General features: G+C 40.0%; 1 protein-coding gene across 1 annotated transcript; it reads left to right on the plus strand.

The window, feature by feature from the left end:
* Nucleotides 1–367: 367 nt before the first annotated feature.
* LOC131989595 (transmembrane protein 151A) lies at nucleotides 368–24094 on the plus strand. The gene is made up of 6 exons (XM_059354866.1): nucleotides 368–671; nucleotides 11283–11621; nucleotides 12807–12941; nucleotides 13300–13439; nucleotides 13535–13574; nucleotides 14963–24094. The coding sequence occupies exons 1-6, from the start codon at nucleotides 603–605 to the stop codon at nucleotides 16193–16195; spliced, it is 1956 nt and encodes a 651-aa protein (XP_059210849.1). The 5' UTR covers nucleotides 368–602; the 3' UTR covers nucleotides 16196–24094.
* Nucleotides 24095–24877: the final 783 nt, after the last annotated feature.

The raw sequence follows: 24877 nt of genomic DNA on the forward strand, positions 1-24877 counted from the left end.
GCAACCATGGCCAAAAGTTGAATGACGACAATCCTCCTCCTCGCTGCCGTCGTATTTCGATGCCGTGCATTTATCCTCGACATTTTCCGCACAAACACAATATCGCGCTCATTAGGTTTGTGCTCACGAGTATCTTCCTTCATTTGTGCAGCTGCAGCTGGTGAAATCCTTGGCCCCGGTTGGCTCTTCTGCGCTGTCGGTCACGCGCGCACACGTGCACACAGGCACACACTCGTAGCTGAGCATCACAAGAGGCAGAAGCAGCGAAAACGGCTCGGTAGGGAGGGCGACGGGCTTTGACTTTGGATGCTTAGTCACATTTTGCCTTGACCAGAGAGGCCAGGGATGGAGCGGATAGAGGAGAAACACTGAGCGGGGCAAAGGGAAGAAGATACAGAAAGAAAGCAGAGGGTGCCGCTAAATCTGGAGTAGATGATGCTTATTTGCCGCAGGCCCCGCCATCGTGAAATTGGATACCGACTTGCGGCGGATGGGGTGACCGAGCTTGCTGCTCCGCCGGGGAGGTCCCTGCCTTCGGACGTTACCGGGGTGGGAGCTGCCTGTGCCCGGTTCTAAAGAAGGAAGGAGTGGCAAGAGGGAAAATGCAGACGGAGGAGGAGACGGCCACCGCAGAAGAGCCCATTTTGGAGGAAGGGTCAGGACGAGAGCAGGTAAGCAAGGACATTTTCTAAATGTTTCCGTCTGTCTCTACGTGTACACAGTTTTTAATGCGCGGATAGAAAGTCCAGTTAGTGTAAAGTTGCGCATATTCCTCCCCTTCAAGAACCACCATCTGTTTTTATATTATTGCTGGTCGTTCCCAAACGACCCATGACTTCTGCATCATGTATGACATACTGTGCAGACTCCTGGTCTTTCATTGACAAGAAATGTCTCTGCTGTTGTTAACGCGAAGAAGTCACGTTTTTCCTCAGAAGTCCTTCATGCTTTGTGTCAGAGCAAGGACACGGGACAGGACCTTGGCTTTAGTATGAATGGAGATTAGGCTGTGGTTTAGGTAAACAGAGAGGGGAGGGAACCCTAAATCCCTGTCTACACACAAAGCCCCGGTATTGATGTGATACGTCTCTCAACGCTGTATGATGTGTTGCTCCTGGGAGAGATGTTTTTTTTCCAGCATAGTAGAGTATGTCCATTTACCAGCTGACACAACTGAAATACACTAGAGGGTGACATCACAGTTTACCCACACACCCACCTTTCAGCCAAAATTACACTGACACAATGTGAATGGTGAGAACAGAGAATAACACCTCCAACCGGTGAGCTTATTTATTTTCACCAAACAGTGTTTCTTACAGGGACCTGCTATTTATAATGTAGGCTATGTCCACCCAGCAATGCAATTTGATTCAAGTTTGGCAAATTCCTTGATGACATACCAAACTCCTAAGCAGATATCACTGCCCTTATACACGTCTCCCCAAAAGTAAATCTACTATACCTCCTCTGATGTCCTTTTCTGTTTCCTGAACCATTATAATGTAAGTGCTTACACAGGGAAATGCCATCTAGTTCAAAGAGACACCATAAATCCATGTTTGAAAGGAAGTTTTATGTAGCATATAAGCTCTCCAACCGCTTCCTGTACTCCTTCAATACTTGAGAAGCACGTCATCTTTATAATGAAAAATCAACAAAAATAGAGTAGGCTTTGCATGATAAAACATTACGTAAGTCAGATGCCAGGAAAAAGTAACCATGGACACGCTGTCTTCTCACCACCATTCCCAATTGCACTATTTAACATGATGACGGTCTTAAACCCTTAGAGGAAGAGCGGAGTTGTGCATGCATGTAGTTAAATGCTATATAAAGACAGGGCTACTGCTAAGGAGGAAGTAACCAATATCTTTACCAGTGGATCAGATTGTTTGGTGGTACAAGGAGCAGTAGCGATGGGGTTCAAACTTGGTCACACCTTCCAAATGAGCTGTAGCACTCCAACTATTATTTTCATTTTCCTTTAATCAGACTTTTTTATTATTTGATTATTACTTGTCTATAAGATATCAAAAAAATATTTGAAATAAGCATCAAAATTTCCCTGAGCAGCAAATTCTCACATGATACATTCACATCCTAGGCCTTTTCCTTCTGGCAAACCTTAATTCACTGTTGATTGAATGGTCGATTAATTGACTAACAGTTTAAACTCAATGAGCTTTAAATGTCTTGCCCCCCTCAAGACATGAACCTCCTCTATTTCTTTAACAGACTATGGTTTTATATATTTCTTCCCTGTCTACTTTTTCATAACATATAAGTAGCCTAACCAGAGATTGCTAATAAAATTGACAGCATGAAGCATTTGGCAGTTGGCTTGTGGGAATTTAAAGACAGCAGCACGTAATATGTAGAGTCTTAAGCCCGTTAAATGATGCCTTTCACTTTATTCCAGCACTTATGTCTGTCTTTATCCATGCCTGCAGTGCAGACAGTGCAATGTAATGCAATGAATTCAGTCATGTGTTCTCTGCCTCCATTACTCTCTCTCATCTTGCCCTCTTGGTCTCCTTCCTGTTTTAGATTTGCCTGTCATGGAGTATACAGCTTTATCTTCCTCCCTCTTTCTCTTTGACTCTCCCTCTCTCAAACATTTGCGCACTCATGTCTCACCTAACTTTATTCACTCACTGTCAGTTTATTAATATTAAAATCACATGTTTGATTCATACATCTCTCTATGCACGTGTGTCCATTAGCCAAGAGGTCTGATGCATCACAACAAGCGATTGCTACCTTCTTTGCACGTTTCATCAATAACAATACGGCAATACTGCATTACATCAACAACTGTGCTCAGACAGAGGCAGGGACAAACAAATCTAGTGTAATGTGTGTGACACATGATGAAAGTGCCAAAAGAATAACAAGCTAAATTTAGAATCAATAAAAAAACATCTTGTAATGGGAGAGGGAAAAAAATCAAACCCTCATTTTGACAGAAATGTTATGCTTCTACTGATACCTTTTCAGCTGTCTATTTCAAAAGTATCTACTTTTGTGAAGCAGAATGCAGCACAATAATCATTTTATCTCAATTATCTTATTGAAAAGAAACATTCAAATAAAAGCCCAGCCCTGCTGTTGTTACATATTAGAAAAAGACAAACAACTGATAATTCCTACCACTGAGTCATACAAGTACTGTACAGTGCCTCGTCACCAACACACTGGACAAAAAAAAGGGTTTCCCCAAGAATCACTTCCACATAAGGAGAAGCCCATTTCTTATTTGAGAAATCCTACTTGTCATTTTCTATAGAATTGTGCAAACCTTAAATGAAAGTATGCATATACACAAAAATGAACATGTTGACTGTTAATGGGGAATAGCTATCAAATCCAGCGTGAAGGCAGGCTGCAATAATAAATGATAACAGTATTTTACAGCTGCCATCATGAAGCAAGCCAACAATGTGTACAACCGCGATTAGGTTTACTAACAGAAAATTTGTGTTCCATGAGATTAATAAGAATTGCTAAACAGGAGTGGGTGATATGAAGCATGGAGTATTATGGAACGGAGTGGACATATTATGTTGCTTTGCTGTGTTGTAGTGATGTTCAAAAGTAAAACACTTGATTTAAAATTGAACACTGACCAAGTTTTTGCCTGTTGTAAATCCCTGCTGACTCAAATGCAAAGCAATGCCTCTTTAAATAAGCCCTTCCATATTCATACCGTATGTTTAACTGTCAGCAGCAGATATTTCAGTGCTTATATTCAGTAAGGCAACATTGAAATGTTGCCATAAATATCACTCTGCTTTACACATGTTCAGAATTAATTGTTGATTACATAAAATTTAAATGTTAAACATGTTCTACCCTTGTCAGTGTGGGTTCTCTTCAGGTCCTCAGGCTTCCTCCCACAGTCCAAAGACATGCAGCTTAGGTTTAACTGGAGACTCTAAATTGCCCGTAGGGGTGAATGAGAGCTAGAATGGTTGTCTGTCTAAATGTGTCAGCCCTGTGAGAGTCTGGCAACCTGTCCAGTGTGTACCCCACCTCTCGCCCAATATCAGCTGGGATTGGCTCCTGCCCCCCCTTCGACCTGAGTTTGGATAAGTGGTTAAGGATAATGAACATTAAACATCAGAATGAGATTTACTTTCTAATATTTCTTAAAATTAACTCCTTATCTCCTAATTCTAGCTGGTAATAGGCTCTTGCTTTTGTCATGAGCAAAGTAAGTAAATGAGATATCATAATGTTCTAACAGTGTGACTTTTTTTTCGCCATATATTGGCAAAACATGAAATTACTGATCATACCGATGGAATGTAGAATTAGTAGATTTTGCATGCTGGAGTTGCTGAAGTTATTCCACTGTGAACATTTTCATCTACAGTAATTAGACTGATGTGGGCTAACATGCAAATTGACTTCTGCTTTCAATGATCCACATGTTACCTGCTGATTGGTGTTGGTGGATAATTAGTCTCAAATGAACACCGTCTAAAACAAATCATCTCTAATAGAGTAATAATATTTTATCAGAGTAAACGTATAATGAAACATTTTATTTCCTAACACACTAAGTGCTTGGGACTTATTTACTTTTGCAACATAAGTAGTAGAAACCTTGCTTCCTAAATTACTCCCTCCAAACGTGATGAAATTACATATAATTTTTAGCAGTGTACTGCAGGCATCAAAAGCACATTTTCCTGTCCTCACTTCCTCACTTCATTTGCCACCCACATGCGAGGATTGCTAATTATAGCTGCTCCAGTCACACCTAACCAGCTGAATCAGTATGTGCAGAAACACAGGGAGAGAGAGGAATACACGTTTTCTAATAGACACCTTTGTAAAGAAAAACACCCCTGCAAAGTGCTCCAATGTGAAAGAAAGTGCTTATGTGTAGGGGCAATTAGCTTTACATACAGTAGGCAGGACTGTAGACAGATGTTGCCCTAGCTAGCTCCACTATCGGAGCATAATGTTGACCCTTATGTGAGTGAAATAGTGAGAGTAAGACTCACATTTGACCTGTGCACACAGACGTTCAAAGAGCGAGCAACTATGCGGCTGAATTGCACAGTTATAGCACCATATTACAGCAAATGGTACAAGACCAGATTATAGCCCAATGATTGAATTCAGAGACATTTACTGGCCGAAGCAAATCCTATTAATGAAAAAGCTCTGTCGATTTCAGTTTATGTAGAGGCAGGAAATAACTACAGTATGCTCTGGATCTGCAGAATCCAAGCAATGTTCTGAAATGTGTCTTTGAAAACAACGGTGTGTTATACATGTCCAAAAAACAAAACCTGTGGTCAAGGATCGATGCCAGCTATGTGGGCTCTTCTTCAGACAGCTGTCTCTAGTGACTGTGGATGCCAAGGAATATATATAGAATATAGAGGCAGTATGACAAAGTATCAGCACTTTCAGCCCAGCAAAATCTTGCCGGATAAATGATGTGTTTTATGCAAATGCAGGCACCGAATTTAAGTTATTAATGAAACATTAATGAAGAATTTGTCATGTAAGTACCACCCTGCATCAACCCCTTTCAAAAGAGCTTGCAAGAAGGGCGGTCTAAACTTCAAGTATGACAAAAATGAAAGCTGACACCCTCCAGACTAGGCTATATAGATTTCTTTTCATAATGATTTCAAGGAGAGTGAGCTTTGCCTTTGATCTGTTACAGCCAAGCCTCAACACAGGCAGCTGCAACAGAAAGAGAATCATGACACGACCAAAAAGCTGTCGAATTATGCACCAGGAGGTGTGTTATAGAAACTACTTATTGGGCCAAAAGTGCATCCCCATTTTCACCAGTTCACTGCCTCTGTTCACCAGTATTATATAGTGATCACATCTTATAGAACAATTCCTCAAATCAGATCATAGCTTGACTGTCACACAGTGACAAGATGTGGCTTTTTTTCAATATATATTTTTTGCTGTTTTTGTATGTATTAGCAGCCTGAATGTATTTCCCATGTCAAAGACCCATTTAGAGTGAATCTTGTGTTTTGGATATTATTATTGTCTTATTCTCTGTGTGTAGGTGTTTTGGTGTGTAGGTGTTTTTGTTTAGGTGCTAGCCCTAACCCTGCCCCTGCTGGCTGGGCTGCCTGCTCACGTCCACCATAACCTTGAGGGACACCATAGAAAATTCCCTTAAAAATGTTTGACATTTTGGAGATTTCTGCAAGAATTGCATTTTTTGGCAATTGAATGGCAAGCATTTTGCTCACAACCCCCCTTACTGTCAATATACTTGGAAAAGTCATATATCCTCTGAAAGCTCTAAGTCTCTAGTTTGTGGTTGTAAAGTGTCATGAGGCTGTGCTTAACCTAGAGGTCATTTTATACAGTGAGGTCAAGTTTGAAAAGATGCTCACATTACAATGAAATGCTACTATGGGGACTAACATCAACCAGCAATTTCAAGACAGTTTATGAACCACATATACATTAATATTGCAATGCAATAAGGAAAAATAACACATACTCCATACTTCATGTGAAAACCTACTTTTTTGCTACAAACCCAAAGAGATTAGAATAAAGTTGGCTACTCTACCAATACTGATAGAACCCACTTTTATCCAGAGGTCAAGGGACCCCTTTGAAAATGGCCATGTCATTTTTTACCTTGCCAAAATGTAGTCTAACTTTGGAGTGTTATTCAGCGCCCCTTCCTTCCTCAGCATTAAAACTGAGCCTGCTGCAGTCTCGTAAAGACAGTATGTCGGGTGGGATCACCAGCATTCCCACCGGTCTCAGAGAGTTGACCAGGTATTGGCCGTGTCATATCCAGTCCACATTAAATACAGGTTCTTTTCAAATTTCTAAATGGTACAGCAGATACCCTGAGTTGGGGTATTGGAATTGACATCTGGTAGGGATGCCATGGTGAGGACATTTTCCCACCGGTTAATAAACTTAGATAACACCGGACATTTGACAAAATATTATATTCCTCGATTGGGTTCAAATCTGAAATATTGCTAAATAGGTGTTTTTGTTCTTTGCTTTGAACCTAGCACGCCATAAGTGAAATCTGACTCCTGCGACACTGCTGTGATTGTGCTGCTGCTGTTGAATGGAGGACACACTTTGAGTTCTAATTGACTCGAGTGCAGCAGCTGTAACCCCAGTGCGGATCATGGCCACTCTAGACATGCTTGTATTTCACAAATTTGAGTTTTTTTATGTGATGAATCTCGGCATTTATATAATAAACTAAATGGGGGTTATTTCTATTAAAGTAATGAAAGCAAAACAACAGTCAGGATGGTCCAGTAATGTAATGTGTGTATGCCTGAACAAACTGAAGATAAAAGTTGGATCAACGCATCCCAAAGATAATAATATATAATAATTACAATGGCATAGGAAGGGTTGGTGGTAGCTTTTCTTATTTTTGTGTTGCTTCTGCTCCATAATAGTCAGTCTCTTGAACAAAACAGTCCAGTCTGCTGTTTACAATGCAGTTTGATTTTGCACTATGTATGCATTGTTGATGGGTGTGTAACTTGATGTTCAATGAGCTACTATGCAATAATCAAAATGAACCCTCAGTCTGATTTAGCAGTCCTATTACTGTAAACTGCTAGCGTCATTTAGAGCTGATGATGGAATGAGAGCTGATATTTCCTCGTGCTCTACATAAAAAAACTTTACCCTGGACTTTACTTTGTGTGGTATCATTGTATGCCCACTAGTTTAAGAGCATCCCCAGGCTCTGTCTCTCAGTGTGAATGTTTTAGCAGGTCTGGTCTTTACCTATGGGAGAGAGAACTGCTCGTAGTGGCAAATAGTGATTGACATAAGTGCATACAGGAATAATTTGACTCCTGTCTTGGGGCTGATTTTCCTCTCACTGGGCACACAACAGCTGCAAAGGCTTGATGAAAATGTCAGTCGAAACCCATGCTGTTTTTGTTTTATTGCGAGAATATTCTCTTTTTTTGGCAACATTCATTTGCACAAGGTAAGACGAAAAAGGACAGGGGAGAATTGGAGCCAGCAAGACAAAATGAGACGGACAGTCAGGGAGGGGAGGAGAGGAAGGAGAAGCATGGATTTTGGCAGCAGAGTCCTCTGGAGAAAGGTGCAGTCTGTCACGGCTGCCTTCTCTTTAGTCTCTTCTCCTCTCCCTCTATCTTATTTTGCTGCCTTTCATACTTGCATTCATGAAAAGTTCATGACCGTTTCTCTGTCTCTCACGCTCCCCTCCCTCCCTCTCTCTACACTACACTTTTAGCCCAATCAATCCACTTAGAGACAGACTTTCAGAGAGGATGTAACAGAGGGGTGAGGACGAAGGGGAGGAGAGACTGAGGTTGGGATTGGCGAGTAAATGCTTAGGAGGTGGGAGGGAAGATTCGGGGAAGGAGAAAGACGATTACGTAAGGAAAGGAAAGACGTTGTGGAGCGAAAAGGCAAACAGAAAGCAAAAACATGTGCAGTTGGATGTTTTGGGGGCTTCTGCAGAGTGCTGCTGGACTGGTGAAGTGTGGGTGCCCTTCACGCTGCCTTCACCTACTTGCCCTTGACGTACAGTAGTAAAAAAAAAGAAAGGCAGTGTGTGTCGCAGCCAGCCAAATATGCTAGTGGATGGCAAATTGTGGCTGCATTGAAGGAGTGAGAGATAAGGGGTGGGTGGGGGCGTATGTGCTGACAGGACAGGCAGACTTGGCTGAGAGGAGGAGAGGACACTGGTGTCATCCCATCTTTTTTTTTGTCATCTGATTTGTTGCTCTTTTGCCTTGTCGCATACAGCAGAGGGAGAGCATAACAACATGGAGAGGACACATGCACAAATAACACACGAAACTGCTCAGGTGTGTGTTAACTGTTTCCCTCTCTCTTTTTATGTTTCTGTGATATAAAACATACATAATACACAAGCTTTTTTTTCCTTTTGGCACACATCCTTTATCCGCCCTCCTTCATCCACACACACAAGAATTGAAGCAGCAGTGTTATGCTGCTGATGTCGGATTGGAGTCAGTTAGCTAGAGAACCGTCTAGAAGTATCGTTCTCATCTAAATTATTCACATACTCTTTGCTGCCTGCATTACAATGCTGAGAAGGTGCATGTTGGCGTGTGCGTGGATAGAAAGAGTTGACGAGAAAGAAGAAGGGCACATTAGACCATCAATGTCTGTGTATTAATGCTTGTGTGTATGTTTGAGTGCACTGTAATATGATGTCTTCACAGTGCAAGTGAGGCTGTGTCGAAGTGTGCACTTAGAGAGGGGCATAAACTGTGTGTGTGTGTGTGTGTGTGTGTGTGTGTGTGTGTGTGAGAGTGTGTGTGAGAGTGTGAGTGTGTGTGTGTGCTTCCTACACTTCCAGCACTTATCCTATGATGAGTAAGGGGTGGTTTAATGCATTCCTTAGTTCAAGACCTCAGCTTACACACTTGAAATACAATACTGTTTACCAAACAGGAAGGTTATGATTATTAAAAACTCACTGTGAGGTCACCAGGTATTCATAATCAATGTTGCTCCTTAACAAACATTTTCTATTATGGTCATAGCTTCAATCATTTTCACCTGTCAGGCATGATTAAATATTAACATTGTGATACTGTATTATTTATTATAATCTTGACTGTCAACATGAGAATGCAGAAACTTGCATCAAACACGTTACAGGTCTCTTATAGCCTTAGAATTGGACCGAATTTTTAAAACGTAAAGACTGACTGTAAAAGATATTTACTAAGGGATTTAGTAGCTTTAAGCAGACTCTTTCTGCAAGGAAAAATCAAAGAAATAACAACAATCGGTACCCAAGTAACTCAACAAGTATCATTTAAAATAAGGCAAATTGTTGACCGCTTAAACAGGCAAATTCACAAAGAATGAATACACAGATAGCACCTTAAACTGATCACAAAAGATAATGCACTATTGATATTGCAGGTGCCAAGAACACAGCAGACAGTAAGGTTTAGCCGAGTATTTGGTACAGATAATATCCTTTTTATGATTTGAGTATAATCTGTCAATATCCAGACCTTTGATAAAAGAAAAACCTGTTGGGTAGCTGCGTTCTGTAAATAATAATCTTGTTCTTATGATCCAAAGTGTTGATTTGAAGCTCAGTTCTGAGGGTTTTCTATAAATAGTTTTCTAATAAATAATAAATATGGAAGGTTATATTAATTTCAGATCAACTAATTATTTTAGCCACACCCACTTCTGGTTTAAATCCTGCCCATTTGAAGTATGGATATAGATGCAGATAATTATTGGTTGAACAGATACAGACACAGATACAGATAATGGTGTGCTCGCTCATCCCTTGATGGCAGAACAATAGCAGAAAGCAAAGGGAAAATTACATTTTTAGACTGTGAGCTACAGATCCTGATTAAAGAGGTGCAGAGGCACTTTTCAAAACTTTAAACAAATAAGAGAAACCATATTTGGGATTTATTATCCCAGGGCTGCTGGTGCTTTCAAATGCACACCTCCAGAATGTAAATGAAGATGACATGATTTGAAGCGAAGGACAAAATAAGAAATATTATTCAATGCCACTCTTATAAAAGTGCTTCAGTTTCAGATCTCTGAAGACACTAATCATTTTCCTGTAACTGCATGTGGCTATAAGCAGTTGCAAACTGAACTGTTTTTGCTGTGAGGTTCATTTTCATAGAAAGAAGCCCAGGGGGCTTTAAACTAAATGCTCACAAAGACAGTGCCAACATGGTGATGTTAAGCAGATGTATTGTTAACCATGTTTACTATCTATTAACGCCTTACACTTGCTAATACAGAATAAAGTACTTAATACCAAATAATGCAAGTAAGTTGTTGTGAGGATGATGGGAACATTCTATTTGGTCATAAGCCAAAATACCGGACAAATGTATATTTTGACCTAGCGATTGCACTGGGAAAGAAGCCATGGTGATCACCAAAGTCATTTGAATTCATCATGTGAGGCATATGATTGTCTGTCCCAAATTTCATTGCAGTCCATCCAATATTTGTTGAAGAGTCAGGGGATCACCACAGTCATTAGGACCATGAATGTCAAAATGTGCAAAATTTGTGCAAAATGTGCAAAATATTATGGCAATCCAACTAGTGGTGGCAGATATATATATATATATATATATAGTAGATTGACTCAAATTAATTTTGATAGAGTGTCCCTAAAGTAAACATTTTCTTATCTTTCAAAATTTCTCATTGGTTTTCTTTTTATTATTGGTTTCCTCAGTGTGCGGTCAGTAGCATCTTAACATCTGCCTCTGTCTCCACAGCAACGGCCGGTCCAACAGTCTCTGGCGTCCTCCCTGTGCCGGGAGTCCCATTGGAAGTGCCTCCTCCTGACCCTCCTCATGTACGGCTGCTTTGCCACGCTGGCCTGGTGCGCTCTCTGCCGCGTCCCTGTCCTCGGCTCCTCCTCCATAACTCTCGGCGGTGACGATGGCGCCACCTCCGCGGCCTACTATAATGACATCCCCCACCTGGAGAGTCCGTGCTCTAGCGGCTACGTCTACATCCCCCTGGCCTTCCTTGCCATGCTGTATGTGGTTTACTTGGTCGAGTGCTGGCACTGCTTCTCCAAGACGGCAATGTTGGCTAATGCTGAATTCCAGGTCTGTGTAGAAACCAGTTTAAGCATCAAATTTTCTTTTAGTATTTAGCAAGGGGGTCTAATAGCTTGAAAAATGTCTGAACTCAACAGCCAACAGCCTGTACTGCTGCAGCAGGATTCTAGGAATGACCTTGAGCTAGACGGCAGAATGTGTTTACTCACTGACACTTGTTCAGTGTGATGGTGTCAGCAAAATGCTTTCAAGTAAAGTTGTTGCTGCTCAGGAAAAATACAGCATATGTTTGATTTGGTTTAGTCGAAAATTTTTACATGTTACGATGCAAGAACACGATGTTGCTCTCAATTTCTGACTTTCCTGAAATAAAACCTGCCCAGTCATATGGAAATGAGCTGACCCGGGGTATCAGTCTATCTTTTGTCTACCCTGGTCTGCTCTGTCTGTTATCAGGAATTCCAGGAGCACATTACTCCGAAAGCACAGTGGTTACTGTTTTTCACATTAGGCCAGACTGTCAATGGCATATTTCCAATGATTGAGACGGCTCTAAATGGAGATTAAAAGACAAATCATAACACGATATACTAGCTTTGGCAGGGCCTGACTTGCACCAGATTGCAAAGACTTAGCCCTGCTTCATGCAAATAATAGGAACTGAATTGTTCTGCTTGTGCCGAAAGAAGTGCTCAGGCAATGACGCATTTTTATATTTTAATATATTGTTAGTCCTCATTTTAACAGGCTTGCTTGGATGGAAATTTTTTGGCCAAAATTGGCTACAGAATAAACATTTTTCAAGTCAGGTCAGATGTAGGAATTCCCTTTTAATGTGTAATAAAAAAATGTTTTCAATATTCGGTCACGCTTTATATTAAGGTCCTTGTAATAACCATTAATTAACTAGTAATAAGGCCCTAGTAAGTCCTTACAAGATGCTTATTAACATTATTGTGTGTTTATAAGCTTATATAAGTGTTAATAATGGCATTACAAACACCCATGACCCACCCATTATGCCTTTGCCATGCCTTTATTAATCTTATTTTGTTTGCTTATTGATATTAAAATATACTTTATTGCTCATCTATTACAAGTTAACTATAAGTTAACTATGCTTTTTGCAACTACCAGATCTAAAACGAGAACAATGCCTTATTACTTGTTAATTAATGGTTATCAAGGACCTTATTATAAAGCGTTACCCATTATTCCTTCATTCTGTGACAGGAAGTGTACGAGCGTGTGCAGAGACTTCAGCAGGCCACACCCTGCATTTGGTGGAAGGCCATTAGCTATCACTACGTGAGGCGGACCAGGCAGGTGACAAGATACCGAAACGGAGACGCATATACGACCACGCAGGTGAAGAGAACCTTTCTTGTCATGAACACTTTCTCTCTCTCCATTCTTTTTATATTGTTCATAGCTACACTGTAAAACTTTAATTTATAATAATAACTGCTATGCTAATCTTAATTTCTCCTAGTGAAATATTGCGGGGCTGTGTGCAAACAGCTGTGTGCAGTAAGAAAAATATCATTCTATTTAGTAACCATGCTTTATTGTTGATGAAACATATGAAATGTCTTCAAACTTTAAAATTTCTTCCCAATAATGTGATTCTTTTTTTCTTCTCCTTCCTCTTCTCCTTCCTTCTCCCTCATTCTCCCCTCCGTCATGCTCCTTCCTTCCACCTATTCCCTGCTCCGTCCTTCCTCAGGTGTATCACGAGCGGGTGAACACGCACGCCTCCAGTTCAGAGTTTGACTACGCGCGATATGGTGTCAAAGACGTATCAAAGGAGCTGCTGGACCTGCAGCTGCACCCTGCTGTTCGCCTCCGCTTCACCAAGTGTTTCAGGTTAGACACTAACCACATCTGATCAAAAGACATGGAGGGGAAGGTTATTACTTTGGGGGTTAAGTGAGTTATTAACTCATGTTTGTGTTCTTTAGCTTCTCCAGTGCACGTGCTGAAGCTGCCTACCTCACCCAGGTAAGATATGATATCAGAAAATAACTTATTAATGATAGTTTCTGTTCGGTTTCAACAATTTAACTCAACTGAATGTTTTATCCATAAAATTTGAAAAGATAAGAACAAATGCCCAGACCAAGTGCACAGATTACAAGGTAGAACAATAACAAATTTTGTACTAATTTTTTTAAACAATCAGTGTTTGATTTTAGACCAAGATAAACCAAAGCAGGGTTCTTATTTCCAGACGGCAACCATTGATTTGATCTGTCGCTGGCAGATTAAACTGTAGCTGGCTGGCTAATTAACAAACATTAGCCCCCTGGGTTTGTTGAAAACACCTTCTCAGTCTGACTTTTGTTTACAGCCAACTTTTTTTCTTTTTTCTAGGATAGAGAGAACTCTATATAAGGTTTTTAAATGTACACTGGCAAGCAAAATGTTAGCTTCCTCATCAGCTTATCATCAGTGTTATAATTAGTTAAACTCTCTCTCAAAAGTAATTGACTTACTTTACTTAAACTATTACTACACGGTTGCTGATAAAGTTGGAATAAAATATTTTTTTACAGCTTTCCATGAAATGATTGTGACAATTTGATATATCATTGACAAATTAAGTGTATATCTTCTCAAAACTTTATTAATGAATCTCTTCCAAACATATCATGATGAAAATGAAACCTCAATTAAGGATTGTGTCTGAAAACAAAATTATTCCAATTTTATGACCAATCATGTACTGCTACTGCTAAAAGTAACTTTTGTTTTATGCTTTAATTCTCTTATTATTGCACAAATAGCTATTATTGTTGTTGTGGCACAAGCCTGCACTGATAACCGGATCAATAAATATATATAATAATATTCTATATTGCATTGTAAGACAGGTACAACCCTGATTCAAAAAAAGTTGCAAACAAAAACAGAATGCATCAAATTAAGAATTCAGCTTTACAAAAAACAAAAGTTTTGAACATCAAATATATTGTCTTCAATCTTCAGGCTGTGTTTTTGTTTATGATCAAGGCAAAAAAACTAAAATGATTAAGTAATAAAGATTAAATTTCAGTAAATATAGTTGCATTTTTAATTTGAAAAAAACAAGCAAACAAAAAAAACAATTAACATTTCTGCGTACCACTAAAAGTAGTGGAATAACATAGTCCCAACACTGCTGATGATCTATGTAGAAGACATGTTCAGTCCAGTTCTCACTGACCAGGTCTGGCCTCCACCTGTGGGCTAATAAAACATAGTGGATCTGCCAGTTGTAAATGGCCATACTAACATTAACTGGGACCCAACAAACTAACTTAGTTATTTAAATCAATGCTCATTTGGTTTGGAAGTGATGCTCCGTCATTTGTTTTGGCGCTAATTCTTCCATGTTCTCTTACTTCAAGCGAGCTCGCTTCTTCGGGGAAAACGAGGGACTTGACGACTACATGGAGGCCAGGGAAGGGATGCACCTGAAGAATGTGGATTTCCGCGAACACATCCTGGCGTTCCCAGATCCTACTCACCAGCCCTGGTTTTCTAGGCACAGGGTGTTCTGGCTGGCTTCTGCTTTCCTCCTGTCATGGCCGCTGCGGGTCGTTTCAGAGTATCGCACAGCATATGTCCACTACCATGTGGAGAAGCTGTTCGGAGAGGACGAGGATGGCGGGGGAGGAGGGCCAGGCGGAGGAGGAAGAGGGGATGGGGTCGAAGGAGGGACTGAGAACGGAATCCACCCAGGAGGAATCGGGATTGGGATCGGTCTAAATGGGACAAGTTACAGAGCCATATCGCGGGTCAACACGGTGGACATGACAGAATTGGAGTGGCACATCCGCTGTAACCAACAGATGGTCCCGAGCTACTCTGAAGCCCTCCTAATGGACTTAGGAGACATAAGTGGGGGGTCAAACCCTACCGCTTCTACACCCATCTCTGGGCCTACAGTCTCCACCCCCAGCCAGGGCCCCAACCCACCTCCTCTAGCTCTGCCTGTTGTTTTCAACTCTGCTTACCTCCTCCAAAGCTGCCCCCGATGTCGGAGGACCACATCAAGTTCCAGTCTTCCTTCCAGGCTAAGGGCCCCTATGGGAACCACAGCCCTCCTGAACGCTACCGTGGCAGGCATCAGGGCAGCAGGGCAGGGAGGTGGGGGTATAGGAGGAAGGTTAGTGCTCAGTCGAAGTGGATTCTCTCTAGGGAGACTTGGAGGAGGGCGCCAGAACAGTCTGTTTCATTCAAGAAGCATGGGAGGAGGGCTGGGAGGAAGTAGGGAAGATGGAGGAGGAAGTGGAGGCGGAGGAGGTAGTGGAGGAGGAGGAGGAGGAGTAGGAGGTGGTGGTGGAGGATTCCTTGGGTTAGGTTCCAGACAGGACAACGAGGAGACCAGAGGAGTGCTAGAAGGAGAAGGGGATGACGACGAAGAAGAGGAGCAGGAGGAGGAGGAGAGGAGAGTGGAACAGGGAAGAGGAGAAGGAGAGAGAGATGAAGAAGCAGAGCAAGAAAGCGGAGGGGGAGTCGAAGTCAGGGAGGGTGATGGAGGAGGGAGGGACCGTCCTCCATCATACCAGGACGCATTCTTCTTTCCCGTCCTCATTATACACGGAGAGGAGAGCTGCCACGCTGGCGACGACATGTGACGATCAGAAAACAAACACATTAAGAGCAAGAATGTCTGGGCAGAGGCCGAGGGAGATGAAAGAACGCACTGAACACAAAGGAAAGATCAGAGAACATTGAATTAGGGAAAATGAGATATGATAGACATGACGAGTAAATGAAATGAGAACAGAATGAGGTTGAAAGAAAAGAGATGGTTGACGGCATAGCAACCACAGAAAGAAGAAAGGATTCACAACAGAACAAAGCATAAGAGGTAAGAACAGCTGCGACAGACAGAATTACAAAGGAAAGAGAGGAAAAAGGCGGCAGTGATGATGGATAGACGAATGATGGAGTCGAAAGGGAATGGAAATGTACTGTACAAGGGGTGGAGAGTATACAGGAGAAAGCCAGGAAACGCACAGGTTCAGAAGGAGATGAGAGCTGATAGGGAGCGCAACTGCAGGATAATATGAAGTCTAAGTGAAAAAATCTTTGCAATTGTGGACTTTGCTTCACAGATTGTGAGAAAGAGAGGGACCAATTGGATACTTTGTAGGACAGAAACAGAAAGACTGAAAACACGGGAATGTCTATTTCCAGATATATCTATGCAAGAGCAGGAGTGGGAGGAGAAACGAGTCTAAAGATGGCAGGTTAGAGAGGAGCGGAGAGACTCCAAACCAGCTGAGTGGTAGTAGGTATTTAAAAAAAAAAAAAGAAACAACAGTGGAGGAATTGCGAAAAAGGCATTTTGAACACTTGAAACAAAAATTCGAACACATAGGTGGAATACAAATTCGGCTCATTAAAAAGATGAAATGCAGAAAGAGGAAAGAATTCCCTTAATATTTCAGATGACAGAGGAAAGGAGAAGTAGATGGAGGTAAACATGACATTTGGCAAGGTGAAAAAAATGGCAAGAGAGGAGAGTTAAAAATCCAGGAGTATCGGAGCGCAGCACAGAAACAATAGACAAAGCAGCAGTAGAATATAAAACTGACCAAGACAGAGCAGATCACCCTATATTGTGTTTTCTATTTGACAGAGTTATCAATAGGATTTACTCAAGAGGAGGAGAAAATAGATATAAAGGATTAATCACACAGACAAAACACCATCCGAGCAGCTATTCTGACCAGGAAATCAAATAACATTCAAACAGGTCCCAGTCCTTTTCATGTCTTTTTAAGCTTTGCTACACAACTTCACACAGCAACTGGCAAGCAACCGTAATCGTAATAAAAGAGGAGAAACATTGATTTCCTCCCTCCTCTTCATGCATCCTCTTACTCCTCACTTCACCATTAGCTTCCGCACCACTTTCTATCCATTACTGATATGGAGCTGATAGAAAAAACTCTTCTTCCGGCTCCTCTTTTCTCATGTTCCCATCTGCTCTCCTCCCTCCATTTTGTCACCTCTTCTATTCTTTCAACACCTCTCTGCCCTCAAAACACATGCACTGCTTTTTTGAATCACGACAAGTTAGGTGCAACATCTTTTTTTGCAATAAGCAGATGTTGTGTTACAAGTGAAGTGAGAGTGTGTTGTACCCAAAATACATCCACTGCATCCAACATTAACCTCTCCCTCTTTTATTCCTCTGCCATCTTCTCTCTTCCGCTCCTCCCTTTCCTCTTTTTAAAGTGGTGGTTATGTGATACACCTCTCCCTGCTCCTCAGATCAGATTTCATCTCGGCTCACTCCACAAATCACATCTCCTCTAGGCGCAGGTTTCTCCTCTAGGATCATATTTTATGAACCAGATATTTCCCAGTTATATGAAGTTTTTTATGACCTCTCGCTATGTCTGTATATTGTCAAAGAAACAGAATGAGCAAATAATGTGGGCAATTTGATCAGTGAATTTACCCAATGCATAGAGGAGCAAAATATGTCCTTTTAAAGATATTAAAAAGCTGCTATCACAGGGTGTGATTTTCACACAAAGAGGAAAATGTTAAGAAAATTTCCACCAGGTGTACCTGTGTAGTTGCTCTAGTGCTCTAGTTTGTACCCAAAGATCAGCTTGCTCAATATGAAGAAAAAAATAACAATAACCAGTAAATCTTTTTCCAATATTAATGTACTATATACCACAATACTGTATGGCATGAAAAATCACCTCTTTATCTCATTTATGTCCGTAATATTGGACTGCATGGGAAGTAAAACTTGAGCTGTTGAGCTCAGCTGGCATACAATATCAAAATAAAACCAACAAAATGATCACCAGGATCAGTAACGCCCAGCCCTGTGATAGAATACATCTGGCCAGATTGTGCCATGCTGCTGCCTCCTCCTCTTGAAGAAACACATGCAAATAAGTAACAGTGCTCTCTGAAACATCGCCTCACTATAAATTGTGTAAAAGTTAGCTGGCATAGAGATGCATGTATCTTAATAACAGCTATTGTGCAGGAGCGACGAATAGCTATGTAGCAAATATTTTTGCCATTGCAAAATGCAGTGTCAAAAAGGCAGTGATCCATGATCAATCAGCATCATATTTTTAGATACATGTAGACAAAAATCCATAGGGATTAACCTACTTTGATAGTTGGTATGTTTTAGTGGAGGTCCCAGGGGAGACAATTGGCACAGACAACTTAACTCTCAGTGCATATAGTTTTCAAAGCACACTAAACCTGCTACAGTAGCAAGAAGCAGTTAGAGTAGTTAGCTGAACATTTCTTAACCTTTCCTGCATAGTGCCCTTCAAAGGTCACTTCAGCCACTTTGTGATGTTGGAAGGGTCTCCCTCGTTCTCTATCTGCTTATGTCGGACATTATACTGAAAAGCACACTTAAAGAATACAGTTGGAGAGAAATCTGTTGAAAACAGAGCAAAAATAAAGCTTGATACATTTCAGGAACGGTCGAGACATGTTAATGAACGTGCACACAAATATGGATACTGTAAACATCCAACATGGTTTCAGCAGAGACAGCAGGGAACGTTCTTTCAATGAAACTTTCTGGAAGGATTAAGTAGAGCACGGGTGCTGGCCTGGTTTGGTGTACGGGACACACATTCACACACACACACACCGATTCTGGCTCACGGATCTTCGCTAGCTTTGGGGGACATCAAGCTGAAGTGGGCACAAGGAAACAAATGGACAGAGTAATTAACAGAAGACAATTGACGGAGAAAATTGACAGCAACAAAGACAAGTGCTTCTATATGAGTGGACAAGTGGAAAATGACAAAGATGTGCTTAAACAGCCACTGAAAGGAAGAAAATGTGAGATTAAAAGACAATTATTTTTACAGCTATTTACCATTATCTCAGTCTCTTGACTTGTGGATAAAATCGTCTCCATTAATGTCCCCTAACAAAAAGAAGCACTAAAAAGCACTGACCACACTTCTGTGTTTATTTGATTGAGTTGCTTACACAAATTTCCGATCACAGCGTTTGTTATTTGTCCGTATAACCAGTCAGCCATTCACTATAAAATAATGTAGTGAGATCCAATTCAAAATCTGATTGCTTTTACATTTGTACCGAAATACTTTGCCATCAAAAACAAGTGATTTGCTACTTTTATACCATCTGCATACTTGAGTAGACATTATTTCAGGTTGTTTAAGTGATGTCTAAAATCCAAATGCCTTTGTAAGCTTCAGAAATGTTCTCATGTCTTTTTTTATTTTGTTTTTTTTATTTTTGTAAGACAGACAACGATCTTGGCTTCTCAATGAGCTTTCATCGCCGAGGCCTCCGATTCTGAATTGTGTAGGGCATTTGGACTCAGTTATACTTTCTTGCAAGTCTAGTTTATTTATGTATTTATTTAAAACAGAAAATTGTATTTCACTCATATGTGTTGTGACTGGATATTTATACTGTGTTTTATTATATCAGAGTGTCAAAAGTGTGTCCTCAGCCGCTTCAGGTGTGCCAAGAGAACTTTGTGCCCATGATGTCTTACACAAACGCACACACTCATGCGCGCTTGCATGTTTAGCCACAGCAGTAAAGCAGCCATTATAACAGCTTATTTTAGACTAGAGTGACATTAATCCAATACCCATAATAGGCCCACACATGCAGAGTCTTAACACAAACATGCACACACACACTGAAAGCATGGAACTGTCCTGCAATGTTGCCTTTGTGTCCAACGCTGCCAACTTTTTTGCTCAGGATTTCAGTTTATGCTGCATTCCTGTGTCAACACAAGCTGTCTTTCACACATCCATCATGCCAAAGCAAACAACAAAAAACAAAAATAAAGCATCACAGAGAAAATGCCTGAGCTCACACACATGCACATAGACAATAGCAGCTTGTACAGGGGTCCACACAATGTGCAATAGTATGCTCTGTACTGGTGGAGTGCTACAGCACCAAACATTTGCACGAAATGACAAAAGGGTGGGTTTACTTAGGAGCAAAAATAATAGATGTCTATCAAGTAGAGCCCAACCAATAGGAACTTTAAAAAGCCAATACGGATTTGAGAGGGGGAAAAATTATTGATATTTCAGCTGATATATTGCATTTTTGAACTGCAATGAAAATAGATCTGTGTTTTCGATGTGGACTGTGCAGTGGTTTTGCACTATGACTATGCAAAGGCTGCTTCCTTAAACAAATAACTACATCAAGGAATATTTCACATTATATGCGTTATACGTACAAATTTATTTAATTACCAACCAATTCTAGAATGAAAACTGATTTTAAAAAATGAATAAAAGTACAGTAATTAGCTAAATAAATGTTTTTCAGAATCCATAAATTGCAAAGAATAAGAAATAGCCAATACCATTTGTAAATCACCTCAAGCTTGGTTTTCTGCATTATATGTTCTGTAAAAAAAAGATATTGGCACACCTCAAACAACATATAGGTTGATTAATTGGTCGGGCTCTACTATAAAGTGATCTTAATCGGCAAAATGCCCAGGTGCAGCTCATGTAAATCCACCTAGAATGTGTCTTATACATTGTGGTATGTTTGGTCGGGTTTTTGTCCACTAGGTGGAAGCAAAGCCTTATATATTGTGACAACACAGAGATGTGGTACTGTATTTAGAGGGTAATCCAACAGGGTAGAAAACAGCTGCTGTCCTGCTCTTTGTAACATGTTCCCCATCTGCACACACTCAGTCAGTGATGTAATTTGTCTTTGGCAGCTGATTAAAAGCACCTGCTGTGGCATCACTGAATGTGGGCAGATGTGCAACAAACCTGAAAGTTTAAACCTGCAGAGAGCAGTGCAGTCCTGTGTGATTGTGCATTTATCTTCACTGATTTTATTATTTTCCTTTAACTGTGACTGAATGTGTTGCAAAGCAATATTACCCATATCCCTGCTTTGTGGCTGAACTTGTAGATGTTGCTCAGCAGCTTTCTGAACGTATAACCACAAGCAATGGGAGCTTCAGTCATTAAAGTGACAGCACTGTTAGATAAAGGCGTTTGCATTTTCTGACTGAGCCTCCATTTCAACTGCGTAACTCATTATCTGTTGCTCTATAAGACACAAACTACAAATAAAATGACAGAGAGGAAGGTGGTTTGGTTTGTGCTCAATATTTTTACCACTCTAAAATACACATGTTTTTTGTGCCCATGCATAGTTTGTTTGTTTTGCGTGGGCACAAATTTCTGCTCTCATGTTCCACCTTTTTATCAACATCATCACTTGACTATCTTATAAAATTCTCTAGCAATTATGACCGATGTATTGTTGTCAATACTGTTACTGTTTCTCTTGTGGTCATGGGATGATTCAAGTAGTCATACCGAGTTTGTCAAACACTGTAAAAAAACATGTTGAGAATTAGTTTGACTTGAAATCACATGAATTCCAGCTGCATTTTGACTTTTGATTTCCAGAAGCACTTGGGTTAGTCTAATGTGGATACTACAAACTATCAGGTAACAAATAGAAGCTGGTGACTATGTTTAACACAAAGTTAATGTCATTGATATGAAGTAAAATTGACCAAAAACAGAATTCAGGGTATTCGTTTGACCTCTGGCCTCAGACACTTTAATGTAAATCTGTATATCCCTCAGAACTAAAAAATAGCAGCCAAGATTACTGTCTGGTATTATCCACAGACACTTTTCTTTGCTGCCCTTTTCATAATGAATAACAGAAGTTTTTTCATTGTGCAAAAACTAATGTAGCTATACTGAGCCTTGTATCTGTGTGATACATGTATCACAATCCTTTGTTTTTGCACTGGAATAATGAGCAGCTGTGTGTCGTTGCTGTCCTTCATGCAACAACATGATGACTGTATGTAAAAACTCCAACGCTGATAATCACATTATTCTCTATGGCTGTAATGTGTCAGTCAGAGCTTTACTATGTGAGGAAATTTACAGCTATTAATCGCTTTGTATTGCCAATGTGTGAACGAATTGTAATGCAACTTAAAATGAAGACCTTCCCCAACTTTCTCGGTTGCCTCTTACAGTCTGTTGACTGATTTCAGTGTAAAAGAGTTGCCTTGTCTTTCTTTAGCTTCCTTTCAGCACCAAGACTGTGCAGCACTAGCTTGCTTGCTAATGTTGTCGCCAGCAAAATACTGTCTGATTGGATATGTTAGTTGGCTATCTTAGTCCATGATACTAACATGATTTTATCCAATGATTTAGCAGTAAAAAATAAAATAATATATATGCAAGGATTGATTTCTACTAGCCAAAAGGGATGCAAGGCAGGGGCGGCCAACTAGCTAACTGAAACCTAAGCTAAGGTTAGCCAGCTAACTTTGTGTGTCTCGTTACGTAATTACCTCACTTCTGGTAGTTACGTCAGCTGTGTAACTACCTCACTTCCAACCGACAGTTGCTTGCATTTATTTAACTCTTTTGTAACATGCTAACCATGTACTTTTTGCCTCAAGTAAGTAGATTTGTTACCTAAACCTAAATAAACTGTGTTTAACATACTACACTAATTTAGGAAATGCTCCAGTGGGTAGTATTGGAGAGTAAAACCAAAAACCTATGTCGTCATATGGTTTGGAAGACTTGTTCATCATGTCACTGTTTTTGGCTGATGCCCAGGATGCTTGCTCATATGTCGTGTGAGCATCGGGATACTCACTGCAGTTAACTTAATGGCCACCTGTGCCATTTATAACAAGACTTTTCTGAGAATTCCACATAATATCTTTAAGGTATCACATTAGTGTCAGTATTATTAGCCTACTGATATACAGTGTCTGTGTCAAGGGTAATTTTATGATCAGGGTCAGATTATAGCTGGTGTCAATTTTTAAAATAATTGGAGATGATTGGAGTGAGAGATGTATGATGGAGTGCTTAAAAATGTGCTGTGTCACCTGATTGTTAGTTGAGTATCACCATTGGACAATAAAGCTATTAAAAGCTATATTCATCTTTAAACCTTGACTCCAAAACTTGTGACTTAGCTTGTCAGTTTAGCAAGAGCTGCATATCTCTCAGTTCCAGAGATGATCACGTCTCATGACACTTCAGGATGCTCTTTTTTTTTTTCTCCCTGCAAAATATTTAATGCTGCTGGATTACCTGTGTGCTGTCAAACAAATGAACTGTTACCACAATGTAGTTGTTATGTACATGCAGCCTCTATGGAGTTCAAACAATAATGTCACATACAATGCATTATTGTCTTACACAGTGACATGTAAAGCCAGGAATGGGCTTTCTGTTCAAGCACCGTCGAGCAAAATGTCCTCAGTATTTAAGCTAATTAATATGTAACTGATAATGAGATTGTCAATATCACACCAGATTATAGCTGTTGTCACTGGCCTGTTTAAGATAATGTAATTATTTCGTTTGAGTGGATGATGACAGTGAAGGTAATGGAGCTGGTGGCAATAACACTGTTAACTGATGCGGTCCTGGCGATGATGATGGCAATTAATTATCATGGAAGATACAAATAAAGTCAATCTGCTTGGTATACCAGGATTTGGTCTTGTGGGATTTTTTTGGTTTCTTGAGTTTTTGCTGCTTGCTGAAGCAGTTTGTTTGCTAATATTATTAGATAACAGGATATGAATGAAAACACATTATTAAAGAACTGATTCTGCTGTTTCATTTTTAACAATTCTGTTGAATGTGTTCATTAGTGATACGCTTTAGACAACTAGAGTGTTTTCTCTAGAGTAAAACAATTATTGATAATGAGAATAATTGAACTGATTTGCTCTTAAAGTGGCACTCCATTGATTTCACACATCAAACCGTGTTCTTGTTTTGTTGCAGTCCTGTCCCTGCATTCTTAATTACATTTCAAGGGAAACGCATATTCTACCATATCATGTTTTTTTAATGTATTTAATATACATTTCTAATCAAAGGGAGGTTTCACCCAGCAAACAAACACAGGACTTTGACCCATGAGACAACTGACCAAAAGTCACTGTTAACTTATTTTAACCTATTTCTAATACATAATAAACTTAAGTTATCTAACACAGGTTTTTTTTTTTTAACCCAAACCATGACCTTTTACTAAAGCTAACCAATTGCTTTTTTTTCTTTCTTCATTTCACGTTAACAAGAGTTATGTATGTGACTACGGTTCTATGAAATTTGGGTAATAGAAACAAATACATAGTCGTCCATAAAGTTGGAATAAAATATTTTTTTTACCTACATGAAATGAGACAATGTGATTTATTATTGTCAAATAAAGTGCATATCTTCTCAAACCTTTATTAATCAATCTCTTCCAAACATATCACAATG

This window comes from Centropristis striata, chromosome 17, assembly GCF_030273125.1.
Source record: "Centropristis striata isolate RG_2023a ecotype Rhode Island chromosome 17, C.striata_1.0, whole genome shotgun sequence".
Taxonomy (NCBI): domain Eukaryota; kingdom Metazoa; phylum Chordata; class Actinopteri; order Perciformes; family Serranidae; genus Centropristis; species Centropristis striata.

Coding starts and splice junctions, on each gene's coding strand:
- LOC131989595 (XM_059354866.1), top strand. CDS start 603: ATGCAGACGGAGGAGGAGACGGCCACCGCAGAAGAGCCCATTTTGGAG. Junction 672..11,282: donor AAGGGTCAGGACGAGAGCAG/GTAAGCAAGGAC, acceptor CTGTCTCCACAG/CAACGGCCGGTCCAACAGTC. Junction 11,622..12,806: donor TGGCTAATGCTGAATTCCAG/GTCTGTGTAGAA, acceptor ATTCTGTGACAG/GAAGTGTACGAGCGTGTGCA.